Source organism: Lonchura striata, chromosome 37, assembly GCF_050655825.1.
Source record: "Lonchura striata isolate lonStrDom1 chromosome 37, ASM5065582v1, whole genome shotgun sequence".
Lineage (NCBI taxonomy): Eukaryota > Metazoa > Chordata > Aves > Passeriformes > Estrildidae > Lonchura > Lonchura striata.
This window is the reverse complement of record NC_140739.1, coordinates 14,372,739-14,396,422: the sequence shown is the minus strand read 5'-3', so window position 1 is coordinate 14,396,422 and position 23,684 is coordinate 14,372,739. Positions and strand designations below refer to the sequence as shown.

General features: G+C 54.5%; 2 protein-coding genes across 4 annotated transcripts in view; one reads left to right on the top strand and one right to left on the bottom strand.

Annotated features, from left to right (window-relative positions):
- Window positions 1-2,548, top strand: part of LOC110483345 (uncharacterized) — a 35,683-nt gene extending 33,135 nt beyond the window's left edge. For both annotated transcript variants that reach the window (XM_077789860.2, XM_085565800.1), the window contains exon 22: window positions 2,206-2,548. The gene's annotated coding sequence lies outside the window, so the exon portion shown is untranslated. The remainder of the gene's footprint in view (window positions 1-2,205) is intronic.
- Window positions 2,549-6,196: 3,648 nt separating this feature from the next.
- Window positions 6,197-23,684, bottom strand: part of PRR12 (proline rich 12) — a 42,291-nt gene continuing 24,803 nt past the window's right edge. The window contains exons 7-14 of one of the 2 annotated variants that reach the window (XM_085565768.1): window positions 23,551-23,667; window positions 20,971-21,101; window positions 18,879-19,186; window positions 13,487-13,612; window positions 13,309-13,406; window positions 11,000-11,128; window positions 10,250-10,345; window positions 6,197-8,856 (exon numbers count right to left, since the gene is read on the bottom strand). In XM_085565768.1, coding sequence (XP_085421894.1) covers window positions 8,716-8,856; window positions 10,250-10,345; window positions 11,000-11,128; window positions 13,309-13,406; window positions 13,487-13,612; window positions 18,879-19,186; window positions 20,971-21,101; window positions 23,551-23,667 — 1,146 coding nt within the window. In that variant the 3' untranslated portion in view covers window positions 6,197-8,715. Of the gene's footprint in view, window positions 8,857-10,249; window positions 10,346-10,999; window positions 11,129-13,308; window positions 13,407-13,486; window positions 13,613-18,878; window positions 19,187-20,970; window positions 21,102-21,277; window positions 21,632-23,550; window positions 23,668-23,684 lie in introns of those variants that run through there. The other variant, XM_085565769.1, reaches the window with a different exon arrangement.

Genomic DNA, 23,684 nt, shown 5'->3' with positions numbered 1-23,684 from the left:
AAATATTTGGAAATATTTGGAAATATTCGGAAATATTTGGAATTATTAGGAAATATTCAGAATTATTCAGAAATATTCGGAAATATTCAGAATTATTCGGAAATATTTGGAAATTTTCGGAAATATTCAGAAATATTTGGAAATATTTGGAAATATTCGGAAATTTTCGGAAATTTTCGGAAATATTTGGAATTGTTCGGAAATATTCAGAAATATTTGGAAATATTTGGAAATATTTGGAAATATTTGGAAATATTTGGAAATTTTCGGAAATATTCAGAAATATTCGGAAATATTCGGAATTATTTGGAAATATTTGGAAATATTTGGAAATATTCAGAAATATTTGGAAATATTTGGAAATATTCGGAAATATTTGGAATTATTCGGAAATATTCGGAAATATTTGGAAATATTCGGAAATATTTGGAATTGTTCGGAAATATTCGGAATTATTTGGAAATTTTCGGAAATATTTGGAAATATTCGGAAATATTCGGAAATATTCTGAAATATTCTGAAATATTTGGAAATATTCGGAAATATTTGGAAATATTTGGAAATTATCAGAAATATTTGGAAATATTCAGAAATATTCTGAAATATTCGGAAATATTTGGAAATATTCAGAATTATTCGGAAATATTCGGAATTATTTGGAAATATTCGGAAATATTCGGAAATATTCGGAAATATTCAGAATTATTCAGAAATATTCGGAAATATTCGGAAATATTCAGAATTATTCGGAAATATTTGGAAATTTTCGGAAATATTCAGAAATATTCAGAATTATTCGGAATTATTCAGAATTATTCGGAAATATTCAGATATATACGGAAATACTTGGAAATATTCGGAAATATTCGGAAATATTCGGAAATATTCGGAAATATTCAGAATTATTCGGAAATATTCGGAAATATTCAGAATTATTCGGAAATATTCGGAAATATTCGGAAATATTCGGAAATATTTGGAAATTTTCAGAAATATTTGGAAATATTCGGAAATGTTTGGAAATTTTCAGAAATATTCAGAAATACTCGGAAATATTTGGAATTATTCGGAAATATTTGGAAATATTCGGAAATATTCGGAATTATTCGGAAATATTCGGAAATATTTGGAAATGTTCCGAATTATTCGGAAATATTTGGAATTATTAGGAAATATTCAGAATTGTTCAGAAATATTCGGAAATATTTGGAAATATTTGGAAATATTCAGAAATATTCGGAAATATTCCGAATTATTCGGAAATATTTGGAAATTTTCGGAAATATTTGGAAATATTCGGAAATATTTGGAAATTTTCGGAAATATTCAGAATTATTCGGAAATATTCGGAATTGTTCAGAAATATTTGGAAATATTTGGAAATATTCGGAAATATTTGGAAATTATCAGAAATATTTGGAAATATTCGGAAATATTTGGAAATATTCGGAAATATTCGGAAATATTTGGAAATATTCGGAAATATTTGGAAATATTCGGAAATATTTGGAAATTTTCGGAAATATTTGGAAATATTTGGAAATATTCGGAAATTTTCGGAAATATTCGGAAATATTCGGAAATATTCGGAAATATTCGGAAATATTTGGAATTATTCGGAAATATTCGGAAATATTTGGAATTATTCGGAAATATTCGGAAATATTCGGAAATTTTCGGAAATATTCGGAAATATTCGGAAATATTCGGAATTATTCGGAAATATTCGGAAATATTCAGAAATATTCGGAAATATTTGGAAATTTTCGGAAATATTCGGAAATATTTGGAAATTTTCGGAAATATTCAGAAATATTCGGAAATATTCGGAAATATTTGGAAATTTTCGGAAATATGCGGAAATATTTGGAAATATTTGGAAATTTTTGGAAATATTTGGAAATATTCGGAAATATTCGGAAATATTTGGAAATATCCTGAATTATTTGGAAATATTCGGAAATATGTTGAAATATCTGAAATATTCTGAAATACTCTAAATTATTCTGAAATATTCTGAAATATTCCAAAATACTCTGAAATATCTGAAATATTTTGAAATACCTGAAATATTCTAAATTATTTTGAAATATCTGAATTATTCGGAAATATTTTGCAATATCTGAAATATTCTGAAATATCTGAAATATTCTGAAATATTCTGAATTATTTGGAAATATTCTGAATTATTCTGAATTTTTGCAGGCCAGCGAGAAGGATCCCTGGAGAGGAGCCCGAAATTCCTGGATCCGAGCCCAGCCCCAGATTTTTCCGAGCCTCTTCTAATTAACAAAAATGATAATTAATTGTATTAGATATAGAATTTATATAGAATTTATATAGTTAAACAAAATTTTATATGTTTTAAAATTAGATATAGAAATTGTATAAGTAAATAATAGATATAAACAATATCTGTAATTAACGTAGATATATTAGAAACATTGTGTTTCGTTAATAAGCGTTAAGTATATTAGAATTACCTATTTTACATATTCATTAGATGTATATTAGCTTTTAAATTTAAATAAAAGTTTTATTAAATCAATTAGGGAATGGATCTTGATTTCTGCTCTGCCTGGGAGTAAATTTTGGGTGTATTTGGGTGAATTTTGGGTGAATTTGGGTGAATTTTGGGTGAATTTGGGTGTGTTTGGGTGAATTTTGGGTGAATTTTGGGTGAATTTTGGGTGAATTTTGGGTGTGTTTGGGTGAATTTGGGTGAATTTGGGTGAATTTTGGGTGAATTTGGGTGAAGTTTGGGTGTGTTTGGGTGAATTTGGGTGTGTTTGGGTGAATTTTGGGTGTGTTTGGGTGAATTTGGGTGAATTTGGGTGAATTTTGGGTGTGTTTGGGTGAATTTGGGTGAATTTGGGTGAAGTTTGGGTGAATTTGGGTGAATTTTGGGTGTATTTGGGTGTATTTCGGGATTATTTTGGGTATTTGGGTGTATTTTGGGTGAAATTTGGGTTTATTCGTGTTTATTTGGGGTATTTGGGTGTATTTTGGGTTTATATGTGTGTATTTTGGTGTATTTTGGGTATTTGGGTGAATTTTGGGGTTATTTGTGTTTATTTTGTGTTTATTTTGTGTTTATTTGGGTGTATTTGGGAGAATTTTGGGGTGTATTTTGGGTATTTGGGTGAATTTTGGGTTTAGTTGGGTGTATTTTGGGATTATTTTGGGTATTTGGGTGAATTTTGGGTTTTTATTTTGGGTGTATTTGTGTGTATTAAGGGTGTGTATTTTGGGTATTTGGGTGAATTTTGGGTGGTTTTGCCTTTATTTTGGGTATTTGGGTGAATTTTGGGTTTATTTGGGTCTATTTTGGGTATTTGGGTGAATTTTGGGTGTATTTGTGTATATTTTGGGTATTTGGGTGAGTATTTGTGTTTATTTTGGGTTTATTTGGGTGTATCTTGGGTTTATTTTGGGAATTTGGGTGTATTTTGGGTTTTTGGGGTATTTGGGTGAATTTTGGGTTTTTATTTTGGGTGTGTATTTGTGTTTATTGTGGGTGTGTTTATGTTTATTTTGGGTTTATTTCTGTTTATTTTGGATATTTGGCTGTATTTTGGGTGAATTTGGGTGAATTTTGGGTGTGTGTTTGTGTTCCCCAAATCGTGACCCCCCCCCCACCCAAACCTCCCCAAATTCCCCCCAAAATCCGGCGACCCTCCCACCCCAAATCCCCCCCAAAATGTCCCCAAATCGCCCCAAAATCCCCCAAAATCTCCCCAATATCCCCCCAAATATCCCCAAATTCCACCCCCCAAAACCTCCTGCGCCCCCAGCCCCAAATTCCCCTTTTTTCACCCCAAATTCCCCTTTTTCCCCCCAAAACCTCCCGCCCCCCAGCCCCAAATTCCCCTTTTTTCCCTCCAAAATCGCGTTTTTTCCCACCAAATTTCCCTTTTTTTGCCTCAAAACCTCATGACCCCCAGCCCCAAATTCCTTTTTTCCCCCAAATTCTCCTTTTTCCCCCCAAATTTCCCCCTTTTTTTCCCCCAAACCTCTCACCCCCAGCCCCAAATTCCCCTTTCCGCCCCCCAGCCCCAAATTCCGCTTTTTTCGCTCAAAATTCCCTTTTTTCCCTTCAAATTCCCTTTCCCCCCCCAAAACCTCGTGCCCTCCCAGCCCCAAATTCCACTTTTTTCGCCCCAAATTCTCCTTTTTCCTCCCCAAATTCCCCTTTTTACCCCCCTAATTCCCCTTTTTCCCACCCAAATTCCCCTTTTTTCCCAAACCCCCAGCCCCAAATTCCGCTTTTTTCCCCCCTAATTCCGCTTTTTGCGCCCCAAATTCCCTTTTTCCTAAACCCCCAGCCCCAAATTCCGCTTTTTTCCCCCCTAATTCCCCTCTTTTCTCCCCAAATTCTCCTTTTTCCCCCCCAAATTTCCCCTTTTTTTCCCCACAAATTTCCCCTTTTTTCCCCCAAAACCACCCACCCCCAGCCCCAAATTCCTCTTTCCGCCCCCCAGCCCCAAATTCCGCTTTTTTCCCCTCAAATTCGCCTTTCACCCCCCTAATTCCCCTTTTTTTCCCCCCTAATTCCCCTTTCCCCCCCCCCAATTCCCTTTTTTCCCCCCAATTCCCCCTTTTTCCCCCAAATTCCCCTTTTTCCCCCCAATTCCCCTTTTTTCCCCCAATTCCCCTTTTTTCACCCCAATTCCCTTTTTCTCAACCCCCCAGCCCCTAATTCCCCTTTTTCCCCCCCTAATTCCCCTTTTTCCCCCCAAATTCCCCTTTTTTCTCCCCAAATTCCCCTTTTTTCCCAAACCCCCAGCCCCAAATTCCGCTTTTTTCCCCCCTAATTCCCCTCTTTTCTCCCCAAATTCTCCTTTTTCCCCCCAAATTTCCCTTTTTCCCCCCAAATTTCCCCTTTTTTCCCCCAAAACCTCCCACCCCCAGCCCCAAATTCCTCTTTCCGCCCCCCAGCCCCAAATTCCCCTTTTTTCCCCCCAAATTCCCCTTTTTCCCCCCCAAATTCCCCTTTTTTCCCCCCAAATTCCCCTTTTTCCCCCCCCCAAATTCCCCTTTTTTCCCCCTAAATTCCCCTTTTTCCGCCCCCCAGCCCCAAATTCCCCTTTTTTCCCCCCTAATTCCCCTTTTTTCACCCCAATTCCCTTTTTCCCAACCCCCCAGCCCCAAATTCCCCCTTTTTTCCCCCCAAAATCCCTTTTTTCCCCCCCAATTCCCCTTTTTTCCCCCCAAATTCCCCTTTTTTCCCCCCTAATTCCCCTTTTTTCCCCCCAAATTCCCTTTTTTCCCCCCAAATTCCCCTTTTTTTCCCCCCAAATTCCCCTTTTTTTCCCCCCAAATTCCCCTTTTTCCCCCCAAATTCCCCTTTTTCCCCCCTAATTCCCTTTTTTCACCCCAGTTCCCTTTTTCCCAACCCCCCAGCCCCAAATTCCCCTTTTTTCGCCCCAAAAACACTCGGGAGCCGGGGAACGATAAAAAGGTCTCGGCCACACCCACGACACGCCCGTCACGATAACACCGTAGAAAATTGGGGGGGGGTCCCGGGGGGCCCCTCCCCCCCAAAAACCCCTCGGGGGGGGGAGGGGAGGGGGGGAAGGGCTGGGGGGGGAGGGGCCCCAATAGATATAATAATAATAATAATAATTATAATAATAATAATTAAAAAAAAACCCCGAAATGAACAAAAAAAATGGGGAGGGGGCGTGGGAAAGGAGAGAAGCCCCCCCCCCAAAATTTGGGGGGGGGGGAGGGGTAAAGACCCCCCCCCCGAGGTGGGGGAGGGGTTTTGTGTTGGTAATTGGGGGGGGGAGGGGAAATTCGACCCCACCCAGGAGGGGCAAATTTGGGGGGGGGGAGGGGGGTGGATGCGCCCCTGGGGGGGTAAATTTGGGGGGGGGGCAAATACAATATGATACATAGACTTTGACATGTACACTATTTACAGCCCCCCCCCCAAAAATCCCCAAAATTTTGGGGTGGGGGAGGGGGGCGAGGGGGGTCCCCGCACCCCCAAAATTCATCCGAGGGGGGGGAGGGGGGGTTTCCCCTCCCCCTTTTTAAACCCCCCCCCCCAAATTCATCCGGGGGGGGCAACTTGGCAATAAATAGGTCGGCGGGGGGGGGGGGATTTTTTGGGGGGGGGTTTGATGATTTTGGGGACCCCTCCCCCACCCCTTGGCAGAGCCCCCCCCCCCAATTTGAAACCCCCCCCCCCAAAATTTATGTACAGGCTCCCCCCGAGGGGGCGAGGGGTGGTCCCGGCTGGAGGGGGGCAAATTTTGGGGGACCCCCCCCCAAAAAAATAAAAAAAACCCTGTTGGCTGCCTGGGATTGAGGGGGACCCCAAGGGGGGGACACAGATGTTGGGGACCCCCCCCCAAAAATTTGGGACCCCCCCCCAAAATCAGGGACCCCCCCCGGGCGGAGAGAGGGGGCTGCTAATAGACTTTTATACATATATATAAATAGGGGGGGGGGTCTCCGCCGGGGGGGCGTTTTTGGGGGGACCCCCCTTTTGGGGGGGTCGGGACACCCCGGTTTTTTTGGGGGGGGGGTCGGGACACCCCGTTTTTTTTTGGGGGGGGGGTCTCGGTGCCTCTGCCGATGGCCAGAGCCCCCCCGAACCCCGGAGAAAAAGGGGAGGGGGACACCCAGACCCTGCCGGGCTGATTTGGGGGGGGGTCCCAAAAATGGGGGTACCCCCCCAGTTCTGGGGTGGGATCCCCAAATTTTTTGGGGTGCGGTTTTTTAGCGGGAGGTGTCCCCCAATTTTTGGGGGGGGTCCCCCCAGAGCTGTCCCCGTTTTTTGGGGTGTCCCCATTTTTGGGGTGTCCCCATTTTTGGGGTGCCCTCCCACCCCTGATCCTGGGGGGGGGTGTCTGTCCCGCTCCCCCTCATTTGGGTGTGCCCCCCCCCCATTTTTGGGGACCCTCCCCCATTTTGGGGACCCCCCGCTGTATTTCGGGGTGCCCTGCGGGGGGTCCCCAATTCCATCCCCACTGCAGGAGCTTCAATCCTCACCCCAAAAATGCCCCCCCCCCCATTTTGAGGAGCTTTTGGGATGGCCCCCAATTATTTTGGGGAGGGGGTCCCCCGTATTTTGGGGTGCCCCCCCCCCAAATTGGTGTCCCCATCCCCGTGGCGGAGGCTCCACCCTTGTCCCCCCTGCCATTCTGGGGGTGTCACCCCGTTTTTTGGGGGGTGTCACCCCGTTTTTCGGGGGGGTTTCCCCATTTTTGGGGTGTCTCCATTTTCTGGGGGTGTCCCCGATTTTGGGGTGCCCCACTGGGGGTGTCCAGGTGTCCCCACCCGGCAGCTCCGTCCCCGTGGCGGGAGGTCCAGTCCTCGTCCTGGGGGTGTCACCCCGTTTTTGGGGAGGGGGGTTCCCCATTTTTGGGGTGTCTCCATTTTTTGGGGGTGTCAGCCCGTTTTTGGGGTCCCGGTTTTGGGGGTGTCACCCCGTTTCCAAGCAGGGGTCCCTGTTCCAGGGGTGTCATCCTGGATTCCGGGGGTGTCACCCCGTTTTTGGGGTCCCGTTTCCAGGGGTATCACCCCATGTTTGGGGTCCTGTTTTTGGGGGTTTCACCCCGTTTTTAGGGTCCCGCTTTTGGGGGTGTCACGCGTTTTTGGGGTCCCGTTTTTGGGGGTGTCACTCCGTTTCCGAGGTCCCGAATTTGGGGGTGTCACGCTGTGTTTGGGGCCCCGTTTTTGGGGTCCCATTCCAGGGGTGTCACGCCGTATTTGGGGTCTCGTTTTTGGGGGTGTCACGCCGTTATTGGGGGGGTCCCGTTTTTGGGGTCGTATTTTGGGGGTGTCACCCCAATTTTTTGGAGTCCCGTTGCCATGGGTGCCACCCCGTTTCGGGGGTCCCGTTTTCGGGGTCTGTTCCGGGGTCCCGTTTTTGGGGGTGTCACCCCATTTTTGGGGTCCCGGTTTTGGGGGGTCTCACCCTGTGTTTGGGGTCCTGTACTGGGGGTCCCATTTCCAGGGGTGTCACCTCGTGTTTGGGGTCCCGCTTTTGGGAGTGTCACCCCGTTTCGGGGGTCCCGGTTTGGGGGTGTCGCGCCGTGTTTGGGGTCCGGTTCTGGGGGTCTCACCCCGTTTCCAGGCAGGGGTCCCCGTTCCGGGGGTGTCACCCCGTTTTTAGGGTCCTGTTTTGGGGTCTGGTTTCCGGGGGTGCCACCCCGTTTCGGGGCTCCCATTCCCGGCGGTGCCACCCCATTTTGGGGGTGTCACCCCAATTTTTTGGAGTCCAGTTGCCAGGGGTGCCACCCTGTTTCGGGGCTCCCATTCCCGGCGGTGCCACCCCATTTTGGGGGTGTCACCCCAATTTTTTGGAGTCCCGTTGCCAGGGGTGCCACCCCGTTTTGGGGCTCCCATTCCCGGCGGTGCCACCCCATTTCGGGGCTCCCATTCCCGGCGGTGCCACCCCATTTCGGGGGTGTCACCCCAATCTTTTGGAGTCCCGTTGCCAGGGGTGCCACCCCGTTTCGGGGCTCCCATTCCCGGCGGTGCCACCCCATTTCAGAGGTGTCACCCCAATTTTTTGGAGTCCCGTTGCCAGGGGTGCCACCCCGTTTCGGGGCTCCCATTCCCGGGGTTGCCACCCCGTTTTCAGGGTCCCGGTTTGGGCCGTCACGCCGTTCGTGGGGGTCCCGTTGTCGGGGTCCGGCTGCGGGGGTGCCACCCCGTTTCCGAGGTCCCGCTTTCGGGGGGCTCGCCCCGTTTTCGGGCTCAGGCGCACTTGGCGCGCGCCTGGGCCAGCAGGTCGCTGAAGGAGTCGAAGAGGCGCTCGAGCCACGGCTGGTTGCGCATGCAGCGCTGCACCACCTCCTCCTGGCCCAGGTCCTCGGCGCGGCCCTCGATGGCCGTGGTCTGCGCCGGACGGGGAAACTGAGTCACGGGGCGGCCAGCGGGGTGGGAATGGTCATTGGGACGGGGGAAACTGAGTCACAGAGCGGCCAGCGGGGTGGGGAATGGTCAGTGGGAATGGTCAGTGGGACGGGGGAAACTGAGTCACGGAGTGGCCAGCGGGGTGGGGAATGGTCAGCGGGGTGGGGAATGGTCAGTGGGACAGGGGAAACTGAGTCACGGAGCGGCCAGCGGGGTGGGAATGGTCAGCGGGGTGGGGAATGGTCAGCGGGAATGGTCAGCGGGAATGGTCAGTGGGAATGGTCAGTGGGACGGGGGAAACTGAGTCACGGGGCGGCCAGCGGGGTGGCCAGAGGGATGGGAATGGTCAGTGGGACGGGGGAAACTGAGTCACGGAGCGGCCAGCGGGGTGGCCAGAGGGATGGGAATGGTCAGTGGGATGGGGGAAACTGAGTCACGGGGCGGCCAGCGGGGTGGCCAGAGGGATGGGAATGGTCAGTGGGACGGGGGAAACTGAGTCACGGGGCGGCCAGCAGGGTGGGGAATGGTCAGCGGGGTGGGGAATGGTCAGTGGGACAGGGGAAACTGAGTCACGGAGCGGCCAGCGGGGTGGCCAGAGGGATGGGAATGGTCATTGGGACGGGGGAAACTGAGTCACGGAGCGGCCAGCGGGGTGGGGAATGGTCAGTGGGAATGGTCACTGGGACGGGGGAAACTGAGTCACGGAGCGGCCAGCGGGGTGGGGAATGGCCCAGGTGACAGGGACATGTCCCCAGCTGTCCCCAGGTGTGTCCCCAGGTGTCCCCAGGTGTGTCCCCAGGTGTCGCCAGGTGTCCCAGGTGTGTCCCCAAGGTGTCCCCATGTCCCCCCAGGTGTCTCCAGGTGTCCCAGGTGTCCCCAAGGTGTCTCCAGGTGTCCCCATGTCCCCCCAGGTGTCCCCAGGTGTCCCCAGGTGTCCCCAGGTGTGTCCCCAAGGTGTCTCCAGGTGTCCCAGGTGTCCCCAAGGTGTCCCCCAGGTGTCCCCAGGTGTCTCACCTCGTCCTTGCAGCGCAGGAAGGTGCAGGGAACATGGGGGGGACACAGGGGGACAGGGGGGTGTCCCTGGTGTCCCCAGGTGTCCCAGGTGTCCCAGGTGTCTCCAGGTGTCCCACGTCCCCCCAGGTGTCCCCAGGTGTCCCAGGTGTCCCCAGGTGTCCCAGGTGTCCCAGGTGTCCCAGGTGTCCCAGGTGTGTCCCCAAGGTGTCCCCAGGTGTCCCCCAGGTGTCCCATGTCCCCCCAGGTGTCCCCAGGTGTCCCCAGGTGTCCCAGGTGTCCCCCAGGTGTCCCAGGTGTCCCTCAGGTGTCCCTCAGGTGTCCCCAGGTGTCCCAGGTGTCCCAGGTGTCCCAGGTGTCTCACCTCGTCCTTGCAGCGCAGGAAGGTGTGGTACTTGTAGTGGTGCAGGGAGTGGTAGAGCGTGTACAGGAAGGACTTCTCCACCTCCACCTTGAACTCCTGCGGGGGCACCCGGCTCAGGGACCCCAAAAACACCCGGGACCCCAAAATCCCACCCGGGACCCCCAAAATCACCCGGCTCAGGGACCCCCAAATCACCCGGGACCCCAAAATCCCACCCGGGACCCCCAAAATCCTACCTGGGACCCCCAAAATCCCACCCGGGACCCCCAAAATCCCACCCGGGACCCCCAAAAACACCCGGGACCCCCAAAATCCCACCCGGGACCCCCAAAAACACCCGGGACCCCAAAATCCCACCCGGGACCCCCAAAATCCCACCCGGGACCCCCAGAATCCCACCTGGGACCCCCAGAACCCCACCCGGGACCCCCAAAATCCCACCCGGGACCCCCAAAAACACCCGGGACCCCCAAAATCCCACCTGGGACCCCCCAAACCTCACCCGGGATCCCCCAAATCTCACCTGGGACCCCCCAGACCCCACCTGTGACCCCCCAAACCCCACCTGGGACCCCCCAAACCCCACCTGGGACCCCCCAAACCCCAACTGGGACCCCCAAACCCCACCTGGGACTCCCCAAACCCCACCTGGGACCCCCCAGACCCCCCCGGGACCCCCCAAACCCCACCTGTGACCCCCCAGACCCCCCCCGGGACCCCCCGACCCCCCCGGGACCCCCGTGCCCGTACCTGCGGCTTGCCCACGCTGCGCTTCACCTTGCTCAGCGTCTTGCGGTTGTACGGGTCCCCGCCCGGGCGCAGCCGCACCAGCGACTCGCCCGGCTCGGCGTGGAGCTGCGGGAAGGTGTGCAGGGCCTCCTGCGGACAGGGGGACAGGTGAGAGAGGGGGGACAGGTGAGTGAGGGGGGACAGGTGAGAGAGGGGGGACAGGTGAGTGAGGGGGGACAGGTGAGAGAGGGGGGACAGGTGAGAGAGGGGGGACAGGTGGGACAGGTGAGGGACGGGTGAGACAGGTGAGGGACAGGTGAGGGACAGGTGAGAGAGGTGGGACAGGTGGGACAGGTGAGGGACAGGTGAGAGAGGGGGAACAGGGGGGACAGGTGAGGGACAGGTGAGGGACAGGTGAGAGAGGGGGAACAGGTGAGGGACAGGTGAGGGACAGGGGAAAGAGGGGGGACAGGTGGGACAGGTGGGACAGGTGAGAGACAGGTGAGACAGGTGAGCGAGGGGGGACAGGTGGGACAGGTGAGGGACAGGTGAGAGAGAGGAGAGAGGAGGGACAGGTGAGACAGGGGGGACAGGTGAGACAGGTGAGGGACAGGTGAGACAGGGGAAAGAGGTGAGAGAGAGTGGGACAGGGGGGACAGGTGAGACAGGTGGGACAGGTGAGATACAGGTGGGACAGGAGGGACAGGTGAGACAGGTGAAGGACAGGTGAGACAGGTGAGGGACAGCTGAGGGACAGGTGAGGGACAGGTGAGACAGGGGGGACAGGTGAGAGAGGGGGGACAGTTGAGGGACAGGGGAGGGACAGGTGGGACAGGTGAGGGACAGGTGAGAGAGGGGGGACAGAGGAGACAGGTGAGGGACAGGTGGGACAGGGGGGACAGGTGAGGGACAGGTGAGGGACAGGGGAAAGAGGGGGGACAGGTGGGACAGGTGGGGAACAGGTGAGTGAGAGGGGACAGGTGGGACAGGTGAGAGAGGGTGGGACAGGTGAGAGAGGGGGGACAGGTGAGAGAGGGGGGACAGGTGAGAGAGGTGAGAGAGAGTGGGACAGGGGGGACAGGTGAGAGAGGGGGGACAGGTGAGAGAGGTGAGGGACAAGTGAGAGAGGGGGGACAGGTGGGACAGGTGAGAGACAGGGGAGGGACAGGTGGGGGACAGGTGAGAGAGGGGGGACAGGTGAGGGACAGATGGGACAGGTGGGACAGGTGGGACAGGTGAAAGAGGTGGGACAGGCAATACAGGTGACACAGGTGACACAGGGGACAGGTGAGAGATGGGTGAGGGACAGGTGGAACAGGTGACACACAGGTGACACATGTGTGACACATGTGACACACAGGTGACACAGGGTCACCACGGGGCCTCCTGGGACAGGTGAGCAAGCACAGGTGAGCACGGGGGTCACCGTGGGGTCACCGGTGTCACCTGAACTCCCCAGGTCACCCCCAAACCCCACAGACCCCCCCAAAACCCCTGCAGACCCCACAGATCCCTGCCAGGACCCCACAGGTCCCCCCCAAGCCCCCCAGGACCCCCAAATCCCACAGATCTCCTCCCAAATCCTCCCCAAGCCCACAGAACTCCTTCCACGAGACCCCCAAACCCCCCAGATCCCCTCCCAGGACCCCCCAAACCCCACAGAACCCCCCCAAACCCCCCAGATCCCCCCAGGACCCCCCAAACCCCTCAGATCCCCCCCAAAACCCCTCAGATTGCCCCCAAACCCCTCAGATCCCCTTCCAGGACCCCCCAAAACCCCACAGATCCCCCCCAAAACCCTTCAGATCCCCCCCAGGACCCCCCAAACCCCTCAGATCCCCCCCCAAACCCCTCAGATTCCCCCCAGATCCCCCCAAACCCCACAGATCCCCTCCAGGACCCCCAGATCCCCCCCAGGACCCCCAGATCCCCCCCAAAACCCCTCAGATCCCCCCCAAAACCCCTCAGATTCCCCCCAAAACCCCTCAGATCCCCCCCAGGACCCCCCAAACCCCTCAGATTCCCCCCAAAACCCTTCAGATCCCCCCCAGGACCCCCCAAACCCCTCAGATCCCCCCAAACCCCTCAGATCCCCTTCCAGGACCCCCCAAAACCCCACAGATCCCCCCCAAAACCCCTCAGATCCCCTTCCAGGACCCCCCAAAACCCCACAGAACCCCCCCAAAACCCCTCAGATCCCCCCCAGGACCCCCCCAGGACCCCCAGATCCCCCCCAAAACCCCTCAGATCCCCCCCAAACTTTACAGACCCCCCCCCCAAATCCCCCAAAACCCCCCAGATCCCCCCCAGGACCCCCCAGACCCCCTGACCTGCAGGCTGGGGTTCAGGGTCACCCTCTTCAGCACCTTCTTCTTGTGGTCGTTGAGGATGCCGTCAATCTTGCGCATGGGGGGCAGGTACAGCTCATCTGGGGGGGCACGGGGGGGTCAGGGGGGGTTATTTTTTTTGGGGGGGGGGTCCCCGGGCTGGGGGAGGGGCGGGGCTCACCGTTGGTGTCCTCCAGGGCCTGGATCATGTCGGGGTCCAGGGCGGTGCTGACCAGCATCTCCACGTAGCTGCGGTACATCTCCTTCATGGCCCGCGTGTTCAGCACCCGCCCCGGCGGGGCCCGCTCTGCGCGACACGGCCCCTTTAAGGGGCGGGGCAAAGGACACGCCCACCCCCCAAAAAACCGGGAAACCCCGCCCACAATTCACAGACATGGCCTCGGTATAAAGGTGCGTGGCCCCTTTAAGGGGCGGGGCAAAGGACACGCCCACCCCCCAAAAAAACCGGGAAACCCCGCCCACAATTCACTGACATGGCCCCGGTATAAAGGTGCGCTGGCCCTTTAAGAGAGGAGAAAACCCCGCCCACAATTCACAGACACGGCCCTGTTCTAAAGGAGCGCTGGCCCTTTAAGGGGAGGAGTGGAGGGACACGCCCACCTCCCAAAATTGAGGAAAACTCCGCCCACAATTCACAGACACACCCCCGTTTTAAATGATCGCTGGCCCTTTAAGGGGTGGGGCAAAAGGACACGCCTACCCCCCAAAATTGAGGAAAGCCCCGCCCACAATTCACTGACATGGCCCTGTTCTAAAGGAGCACTGGCCCTTTAAGAGAAGAGAAAACCCCACCCACAATTCACAGACACACCCCTGTTTTAAAGGAGCGCTGGCCCTTTAAGGGGTGGGGCAAAGGACACGCCCACCTCCCAAAAATGGGAAACCCCGCCCACAATTCACAGACACGCCCCCATTTTAAAGGTGCGCTGGCCCTTTAAGAGAGGAGAAAACCCTGCCCACAATTCACAGACACGGCCCCGTTTTAAATGAGCGCTGGCCCTTTAAGGAGTGGAGCAAAAGGACACGCCCACCCCCCAGAAAACCGGGAAACCCCGCCCACAATTCACTGACATGGCCCTGTTCTAAAGGAGCGCTGGCCCTTTAAGAGAAGAGAAAACCCCACCCACAATTCACTGACATGGCCCTGTTCTAAAGGAGCGCTGGCCCTTTAAGAGAAGAGAAAACCCCACCCACAATTCACTGACATGGCCCTGTTCTAAAGGAGCGCTGGCCCTTTAAGAGAAGAGAAAACCCCACCCACAATTCACTGACATGGCCCTGTTCTAAAGGAGCGCTGGCCCTTTAAGAGAAGAGAAAACCCCACCCACAATTCACAGACGCCCCCATTTTAAAGGAGCGCTGGCCCTTTAAGAGAGGAGAAAACCCTGCCCACAATTCACAGACATGGCCCTGTTCTAAAGGAGCGCTGGCCCTTTAAGAGAGGAGAAAACCCCGCCCACAATTCACAGACATGGCCCTGTTCGAAAGGAGCGCTGGCCCTTTAAGGGGAGGAGTGGAGAGACACGCCCACCCCCAAAATTGAGGAAAGCCCCGCCCACAATTCACTGACATGGCCCTGTTCTAAAGGAGCGCTGGCCCTTTAAGAGAAGAGAAAACCCCACCCACAATTCACAGACACGCCCCCATTTTAAAGGAGCGCTGGCCCTTTAAGGGGTGGGGCAAAAGGACACGCCCACCCCCCAAAAAACCGGGAAACCCCGCCCACAATTCACAGACACGGCCCCATTTTAAAAGAGCGCTGGCCCTTTAAGAGAGGAGAAAACTCCGCCCACAATTCACAGACACGGCCCCATTTTAAAAGAGCACTGGCCCTTTAAGAGAGGAGAAAACCCCGCCCACAATTCACAGACACGGCCCCGTTTTAAAAGAGCGCTGGCCCTTTAAGAGAGGAGAAAACCCCGCCCACAATTCACAGACACGCCCCCATTTTAAAGGAGCGCTGGCCCTTTAAGGGGAGGAGTGGAGGGACACGCCCACCTCCCAAAATTGAGGAAAGCCCCGCCCACAATTCACTGACACGCCCCCATTTTAAAAGAGCCCTGGCCCTTTAAGAGAGGAGAAAACCCCGCCCACAATTCACAGACATGGCCCTGTTCGAAAGGAGCGCTGGCCCTTTAAGGGGAGGAGTGGAGGGACACGCCCACCTCCCAAAATTGAGGAAAGCCCCGCCCACAATTCACAGACACACCCCTGTTCTAAAGGAGCGCTGGCCCTTTAAGGGGTGGGGCAAAAGGACACGCCCACCCCCCAAAATTGAGGAAAGCCCCGCCCACAATTCACTGACATGGCCCTGTTCTAAAGGAGCGCTGGCCCTTTAAGAGAAGAGAAAACCCCACCCACAATTCACAGACACGCCCCCATTTTAAAGGAGCGCTGGCCCTTTAAGGGGTGGGGCAAAAGGACACGCCCACCCCCCAAAAAACCGGGAAACCCCGCCCACAATTCACTGACACGCCCCCATTTTAATGAAGCGCTGGCCCTTTAAGAGAGGAGAAAACCCCGCCCACAATTCACTGACATGGCCCTGTTCTAAAGGAGCGCTGGCCCTTTAAGGGGAGGAGTGGAGGGACACGCCCACCTCCCAAAATTGGGGAAACCCCACCCACAATTCACAGACACACCCCTGTTCTAAAGGAGCGCTGGCCCTTTAAGGGGTGGGGCAAAAGGACACGCCCACCCCCCAAAAAACGGGGGGAACTCCACCCACAATTCACAGACATGGCCCCAGTATAAAGGTGCGCTGGCCCTTTAAGAGAGGAGAAAACCCCGCCCACAATTCACAGACATGGCCCTGTTCTAAAGGAGCGCTGGCCCTTTAAGGGGTGGGGCAAAAGGACACGCCCACCCCCCAAAAAACCGGGAAACCCCGCCCACAATTCACAGACACGGCCCCGTTTTAAAAGAGCGCTGGCCCTTTAAGAGAGGAGAAAACCCCGCCCACAATTCACAGACACGCCCCCATTTTAAAGGAGCGCTGGCCCTTTAAGAGAAAACCCCGCCCACAATTCACAGACACGCCCCCGTTTTAAAGGAGCGCTGGCCCTTTAAGAGAGGAGAAAACCCCGCCCACAATTCACAGACACGCCCCCATTTTAAAGGAGTGCTGGCCCTTTAAGAAAGGAAAAACCCCGCCCACAATTCACAGACACGCCCCCGTTTTAAAGGAGCGCTGGCCCTTTAAGAGAGGAGAAAACCCCGCCCACAATTCACTGACACGCCCCCATTTTAAAGGAGTGCTGGCCCTTTAAGAAAGGAAAAACCCCGCCCACAATTCACAGACACGCCCCCGTTTTAAAGGAGCGCTGGCCCTTTAAGAGAGGAGAAAACCCCGCCCACAATTCACTGACACGCCCCCATTTTAAAGGAGTGCTGGCCCTTTAAGAAAGGAAAAACCCCGCCCACAATTTACAGACACACCCCCATTCTAAAGGAGCCCTCCCCCAAATTTTGGGGTTCACTCCCCAAAAATTTTGGCTTCCCCCCTCCCCATATCCCGGCTTCCCCCTCCAAATTTTGGGTTCCCCCACCCCACCACCCAAATTTTGGGATCCTTCCCCAAATTTCACGTCCCCCCACCCAAATTCCGGGGATGCACCCCTCCAAAATTTGGGTTCCCTCCCCAAATTTTGGGCCAATCTGGGGTTCCCCTCCCCTCCCAAAATCCCGGATCCCCCCGCAAAACCCAAATTTTGGGATCCCCCCCCCCCATTTTGGTTTCCCCCCCAAATCCCAGATCCCCCCAAAAATTTCGGGTTTCCTCCGCTCCAAATTTTGAGGTTCTCCCCCCAAATTTCCAAATTCGCCCCTCAAATTTCGTTCTACCACCCCCAAATTTCAGGGTTCCCCCCCAAATTTTGGTTTCAAACCCCAAATTTTTGGGTTCCTCCCCAAAAATCCACTTTTCCCCCCAAATTTGGGGTTCCCTCCCCAAATCCCATTTCCCCTGCAAATTTCGGGTTCCTTCCCCAAATCCCGGATTCCCCGTCCAAAATTTGGGTTCCCTCCCCAAATTTCAGGTTCCCCCCCAAAATCCCAAGTTCTACCCCTCCAAATCCCAGGTTCTCCCACAAATTTTGGATTCTCCCCCAAATTTTGGGTTCCCCCCCTCCAAATTCTGGGTTCCCACCTCCAAATCCCAGGTTCCTCCCCAAATTTCGGTTTCCCCCCCAAATTTCTGGTTTCCCCCCAAATTTTGGTTTCCCCCCCTCAAATCCCATTTCCCCCCCCAAATTTCGGTTTGCCCCCAAATTTCCCCCCCAAATTTCGGTATTTCCCCCCAAATTTCAGTATTTCCCCCCAAATTCCTGTATTTCCCCCAAATTTTGGTATTTCCCCCCAAATTTCCGTATTTCCCCCCAAATTTTGGTATTTCCCCCCAAATTTCAGTATTTCCCCCCAAATTTCGGCATTCCCCCCCAAATTTCGGCATTCCTCCCCAAATTCCGGCATTCCCCCCCAAATTTCAGTATTTCCCCCCAAATTTCAGTATTTCCCCCCAGATTCCGCTATTTCCCCCCAAATTTCGGCATTCCCCCCAAATTTCGGTATTCCCCCCCAAATTTCAGTATCTCCCCCCCAAATTCCGGCATTCCCCCCAGATTTCAGCATTCCCCCCAAATTTCAGCATTCCCCCCCAAATTCCGGCATTCCCCCCCAAATTCCAGCACTCCCCCCAAATTCCGGTATTCCCCCCAAATTTCAGTATTCACCCCATTTCCGGCACACCCCCCAAATTCCGGCATTCCCCCCAAATTCCGGCATTTCCCCCCAAATTTCAGTATTTCCCCCCAAATTCCGGTATTCCCCCCAAATTCCGGCGTTCCCCCCAAATTCCGGCATTCCCCCCCAAATTTCAGTATCTCCCCCCCAAATTCCGGCACTCCCCCCAAATTCCGGCATTTCCCCCCAAATTTCAGTATTTCCCCCCAAATTTCAGTATTTCCCCCCAAATTCTGGCACACCCCCCAAATTCCGGCACACCCCCCAAATTCCGGCATTCCCCCCAAATTCCGGTATTTCCCCCCCAAATTCTGGTTTCCCCCCCCAGATTCCGGCATTCCCCCCAAATTCCGGCACTCCCCCCAAATTCCGGCACACCCCCCAAATTCCGGCATTCCCCCCATTTCCAGCATCCCCCCAAATTCCGGCATTCCCCCCATTTCCAGCACACCCCCCAAATTCCGGCATTCCCCCCAAATTCCAGCACTCCCCCCATTTCCAGCATCCCCCCAAATTCCAGCACTCCCCCCAAATTCCGGCACTCCCCCCATTTCCAGCATCCCCCCAAATTCCGGCACACCCCCCATTTCCGGCACTCCCCCCATTTCCAGCATCCCCCCAAATTCCGGCACACCCCCCATTTCCGGCACTCCCCCCATTTCCAGCATCCCCCCAAATTCCGGCACACCCCCCATTTCCGGCACTCCCCCCATTTCCAGCATCCCCCCAAATTCCGGCACACCCCCCATTTCCGGCACTCCCCCCATTTCCAGCATCCCCCCATTCCCGGCCGGTTCTGGGGCGCCGCTCACCCTCCTCGCTCAGCGCCTCGGGGCTGGACTCGGACTCGGAGCTCGTGGCCGCCTCCTTGAGCCACTTTTTCCTCTTTTTGGGGGGCGGCTCCGCCTTCACTTTGGGGGGTTTGGGTTTGGGTCTGGGGGGCGCGGGGGGGGCGCGGGGGGGCGCGGGGGGCGGCGCGGGGGGGGGCGGGGCGGGTCTCTCGGCCCTCGGCGCCCGCTCCGTTTTGGGGTTCTTTTCGGCTTTTTGGGGTTTCTCGGCGGGCTCGGGCCGGGCCGGGGGAGGGGCTCTGGGGGCGCTGGGCTTGGGGTGGGCGTGGCGCCTGGGGGGAGGGGCGAGAGAGAGAAGGGGGAGGGGTTAGAGGGGGCGTGGCCACGGGTGCGCCCGCAGGTGTGCCCAGGTGTGCCCAGGTGTGCTCAGGTATGCCCAGGTGTGGCCAAGTGTGCCCAGGTGTGCCCAAAAGTGTGCCCAGGTGTGCTCAGGTGTGCCCAAAAGTGTGCCCAGGTGTGCCCAGGTGTGCCCAGGTGTGCCCACAGGTGTCCCCAGGTGAGCCCAGGTGAGCCCAGGTGAGCTCAGGTGAGCTCAGGTGTGCCCACAAGTGTGCCCAGGTGTGCCCAGGTGTGGCCAAGTGTGCCCAGGTGTGCCCAAAAGTGTGCCCAGGTGTGCCCAGGTGTGCCCAAAAGTGTGCCCAGGTGTGCTCAGGTGTGCCCACAAGTGTGCCCAGGTGTGCCCAGGTGTGCCCAAAAGTGTGCCCAGGTGTGCCCAGGTGTGGCCAAGTGCGCCCAGGTGTGCCCAAAAGTGTGCCCAGGTGTGCCCAGGTGTGCCCAAAAGTGTGCCCAGGTGTGCTCAGGTGAGCTCAGGTGTGCCCAAAAGTGTGCCCAGGTGTGCCCAGGTGTGCTCAGGTGAGCGCATGTGTGCCCAAAAGTGTCCCCAGGTGAGCTCAGTTGTGCCCAGCTGTGCCCAGGTGTCCCCAGGTGTCCCCAGGTGTGTCCCCAGGTGCTGCCAGGTGCCTCCAAATGTGTCCCCAGAGGTGCCACCAGGTGTGCCCAGGTATGTCCCCAGGTGTGCCCAGGGCTGTCCCCATGTCCCCCCAGGTGTCTCCAGCTGTGCCCAGGTGTGCTCAGGTGTGTCCCCATGTCCCCCCAGCTGTGCCCAGCTGTGCCTAGGTGCCCCCAGGTGTGCCCAGGTGTATTCCCAGCTCTGCCCAGGTGTGCCCCCATGTCCCCCCAGCTGTGCCTATGTCCCCTCAGCTGTCCCCATGTCCCCCCAGCTGTGCCCAGCTGTATTTCCAGGTGTCAGGTGTGCCCAGGTGTGCCCAGGTGTATTCCCAGCTCTGCCCAGGTGTGCCCCCATGTCCCCCCAGCTGTGCCCAGCTGTATTTCCAGGTGTCAGGTGTGCCCAGGTGTGCCCAGGTGTATTCCCAGCTCTGCCCAGGTGTGCCCCCATGTCCCCCCAGCTGTGCCCAGCTGTATTTCCAGGTGTCAGGTGTGCCCAGGTGTGCCCAGGTGTATTCCCAGCTCTGCCCAGGTGTGCCCCCATGTCCCTCCAGCTGTGCCTATGTCCCCTCAGCTGTCCCCATGTCCCCCCAGCTGTGCCCAGCTGTATTTCCAGGTGTGCCCAGGTGTCCCCAGGTGTGCCCAGGTGTATTCCCAGCTCTGCCCAGGTGTGCCCCCATGTCCCCCCAGCTGTGCCCAGCTGTATTTCCAGGTGTCAGGTGTGCCCAGCTGTGCCCAGGTGTATTCCCAGCTCTGCCCAGGTGTGCCCCCATGTCCCCCCAGCTGTGCCCAGCTGTATTTCCAGGTGTCAGGTGTGCCCAGCTGTGCCCAGGTGTATTCCCAGCTCTGCCCAGGTGTGTCCCCATGTTCCCCCAGCTGTGCCCAGGTGCCCCCAGCTGTGCCCAGGTGTATTCCCAGGCGTGCCCAGCTGTGCCCAGCTGTGCCCAGGTGTGCCCAGGTGTGCCCCCATGTCCCTCCAGCTATCCCCATGTCCCCCCAGGTGTGCCCAGGTGTATTCCCAGGTGTGCCCAGCTGTGCCCAGGTGTGTCCCCAGGTGTGCCCAGGTGTGTCCCCAGCTGTCCCCAGGTGTGCCCAGGTGTGCCAGCCGTACCTGAGTGCCAGCGGGCGGTGCCAGGGTTTCCGGGAGCAGACCCTCACGTAATCCTTCTTGTTGACGTTCTCCAGGAACTTCACGTAGAGCCGCTGGTACCGGTGCTTGGCATCCCCAAAATACCCCAGGTACTGCGGGGGGGGCACAGAGGGGCTCAGGGCACCCCAAAATCCCAAAAATCCACCCCAAAATACCCCAAATCCACCCTAAAATCCCAAAAATCCACCCCAAAATCCCCCAAAATCCACCCAGGTTCCCCCAGGTTTTGGTGCTCGGCATCCCCAAAATATCCCAGGGACTGTGGGGGGGGGCACAGAGGGGGTCAGGGCACCCCAAAATCCCAAAAATCCACCCCAAAATCCCCCAAATCCACACTAAAATCCCAAAAATCCACCCCAAAATCCACCCCAGAATACCCAAAATCCACCCAGGTACCCCCAGGTTTTGGTGCTTGGCATCCCCAAAATACCCCAGGTACTGCGGGGGGGGCACAGAGGGGGTCAGGGCACCCCAAAATCCTCAGCGCCCCAAAATCCCAAAAATCCACCCCAAAATACTCAAAATCAACCCTAAAATCCCAAAAATCCACCCCAAAATCCCCCAAAATCCACCCAGGTTCCTCCAGGTTTTGGTGCTTGGCATCCCCAAAATACCCCAGGTACTGCGGGGGGGGACAGAGGGGGTCAGGGCACCCCAAAATCCTCAGAGCCCCAAAATCCCAAAAATCCACCCCAAAATCCCACAAATTCACCCCAGAATCCTCAAAAATCCCCCCAAAACCACCCAGGTTCCCCCAAGTTTTGGTGCTCGGTGTCCCCAAAATATCCCAGGTACTGCGGGGGGGGGCACAGAGAGGGTCAAGGGCACCCCAAAATCCCAAAAATCCACCCCAAAATACCCAAAATCCACCCTAAAATCCCAAAAATCCACCCCAAAATACCCAAAATCCACCCTAAAATCCCAAAAATCCACCCCAAAATCCTCAGCGCCCCAAAATCCCAAAAATCCACCCCAAAATACCCCAAATCCACCCCAGAATACTCAAAATCCTCAAAAATCCACCCCCAAAATCAATCCCAAATATACCCAAAAATCCACCCCAAACCCCCCAAAATCCACTCCAAAATCCTCCCAAAAATCCACCCCAAAATACCCAAAAATCCACCCCAAAAGCCCCAAAATCCACCCAGGTTCCCCCAGGTTTTGGTGCTCGGTGTCCCCAAAATATCCCAGGTACTGCGGGGGGGGACACAGAGGGGGTCAGGGCACCCCAAAATCCTCAGTGCCCCAAAATCCCAAAAATCCACCCCAAAATCCACCCCAAAATGCCCAAAAAACCTGAAAAATCCACCTCAAAATCCCAAAAATCCATCCCAAAATCTTCAAAAATCCACCCCCAAAATCTCCAAAAATCCACCTCCAAATCCACCCCAAAATCCCCAAAATCCCCAAAATCCACCACAAAATCCACCCAGAATCCTCAAAAATCCACCCCAAAACCCACCCAAAATCCCAAAAATCCATCCCAAAATCCCCAAAAATTCTTGGCATTTTTTGGGTAAAAAATCTCAGATTTCAGGGTCACACCCCAGGTTTGGGGCGGGGTTTTCCAGCCCAGGGTTATCCCCACGGGTTTGGGGATTTTTTTGGGGTGCCCCGGGTGTTTTTTGGGGTCCCCCCAGTTTTTGGGGTGCCCCAAAATTGGGGAGAGGTCCAAAATCCTCTATTTTTAGGGAAATCCCAATGATTTTTGGGGGAAAATCTCAGATTTCAGGGTCACACCCCAGGTTTGGGGCGGGGTTTTCCAGCCCAGGGTTATCCCCACGGGTTTGGGGATTTTTTTGGGGTGTCCCCGGTATTTTTTGGGGTGTCCCCGGTATTTTTTGGGGTGTCCCGGGTGTTTTTGGGGTCCCCCCAGTTTTTGGGGTGCCCCAAAATTGGGGAGAAGTCCCAAATCCTCCATTTTTAGTAAAATCCCCACGATTTTTGGGGGAAAATCTCAGATTTCAGGGTCACACCCCATGTCTTGGGCGGGGTTTTCCAGCCCAGGGTTATCCCCACGGGTTTGGGGATTTTTTTGGGGTGTCCCCGGTATTTTTTGGGGTGTCCCCGGTATTTTTTGGGGTGTCCCGGGTGTTTTTGGGGTGCCCCAAAATTGGGGAGAAGTCCCAAATCCTCCATTTTTAGTAAAATCCCCATGATTTTTGGGGGAAAATCTCAGATTTCAGGGTCACACCCCAAGTTTGGGGCGGGGTTTTCCAGCCCAGGGTTATCCCCACGGGTTTGGGGATTTTTTTGGCGTGTCCCCGGTATTTTTTGGGGTGTCCCCGGTATTTTTTGGGGTGTCCCCAGTATTTTTAGGGGTACCTGAGAGTTTTTGGGGTGCCCCAAAATTGAGGAGAGGTCCCAAATCCTCCATTTTTAGTAAAATCCCCATGATTTTTTGGGGAAAATCTCAGATTTCAGGGTCACACCCCATGTCTTGGGCGGGGTTTTCCAGCCCAGGGTTATCCCCACGGGTTTGGGGATTTTTTTGGGGTGTCCCCGGTATTTTTCGGGTGTTTTTGGGGTGCCACTCACGTTGCTGGTGGCGCAGAACTGCCGCTGCCCGTCCTTGATCTCGGGGGTGAATTTCTGCAGCAGCGCCTTCTGCACCCGCCAGATGGGCGGCGGCTCCCGGCCCGTCTGCAGCGCCAGCTGGGGAGACGGGGGTC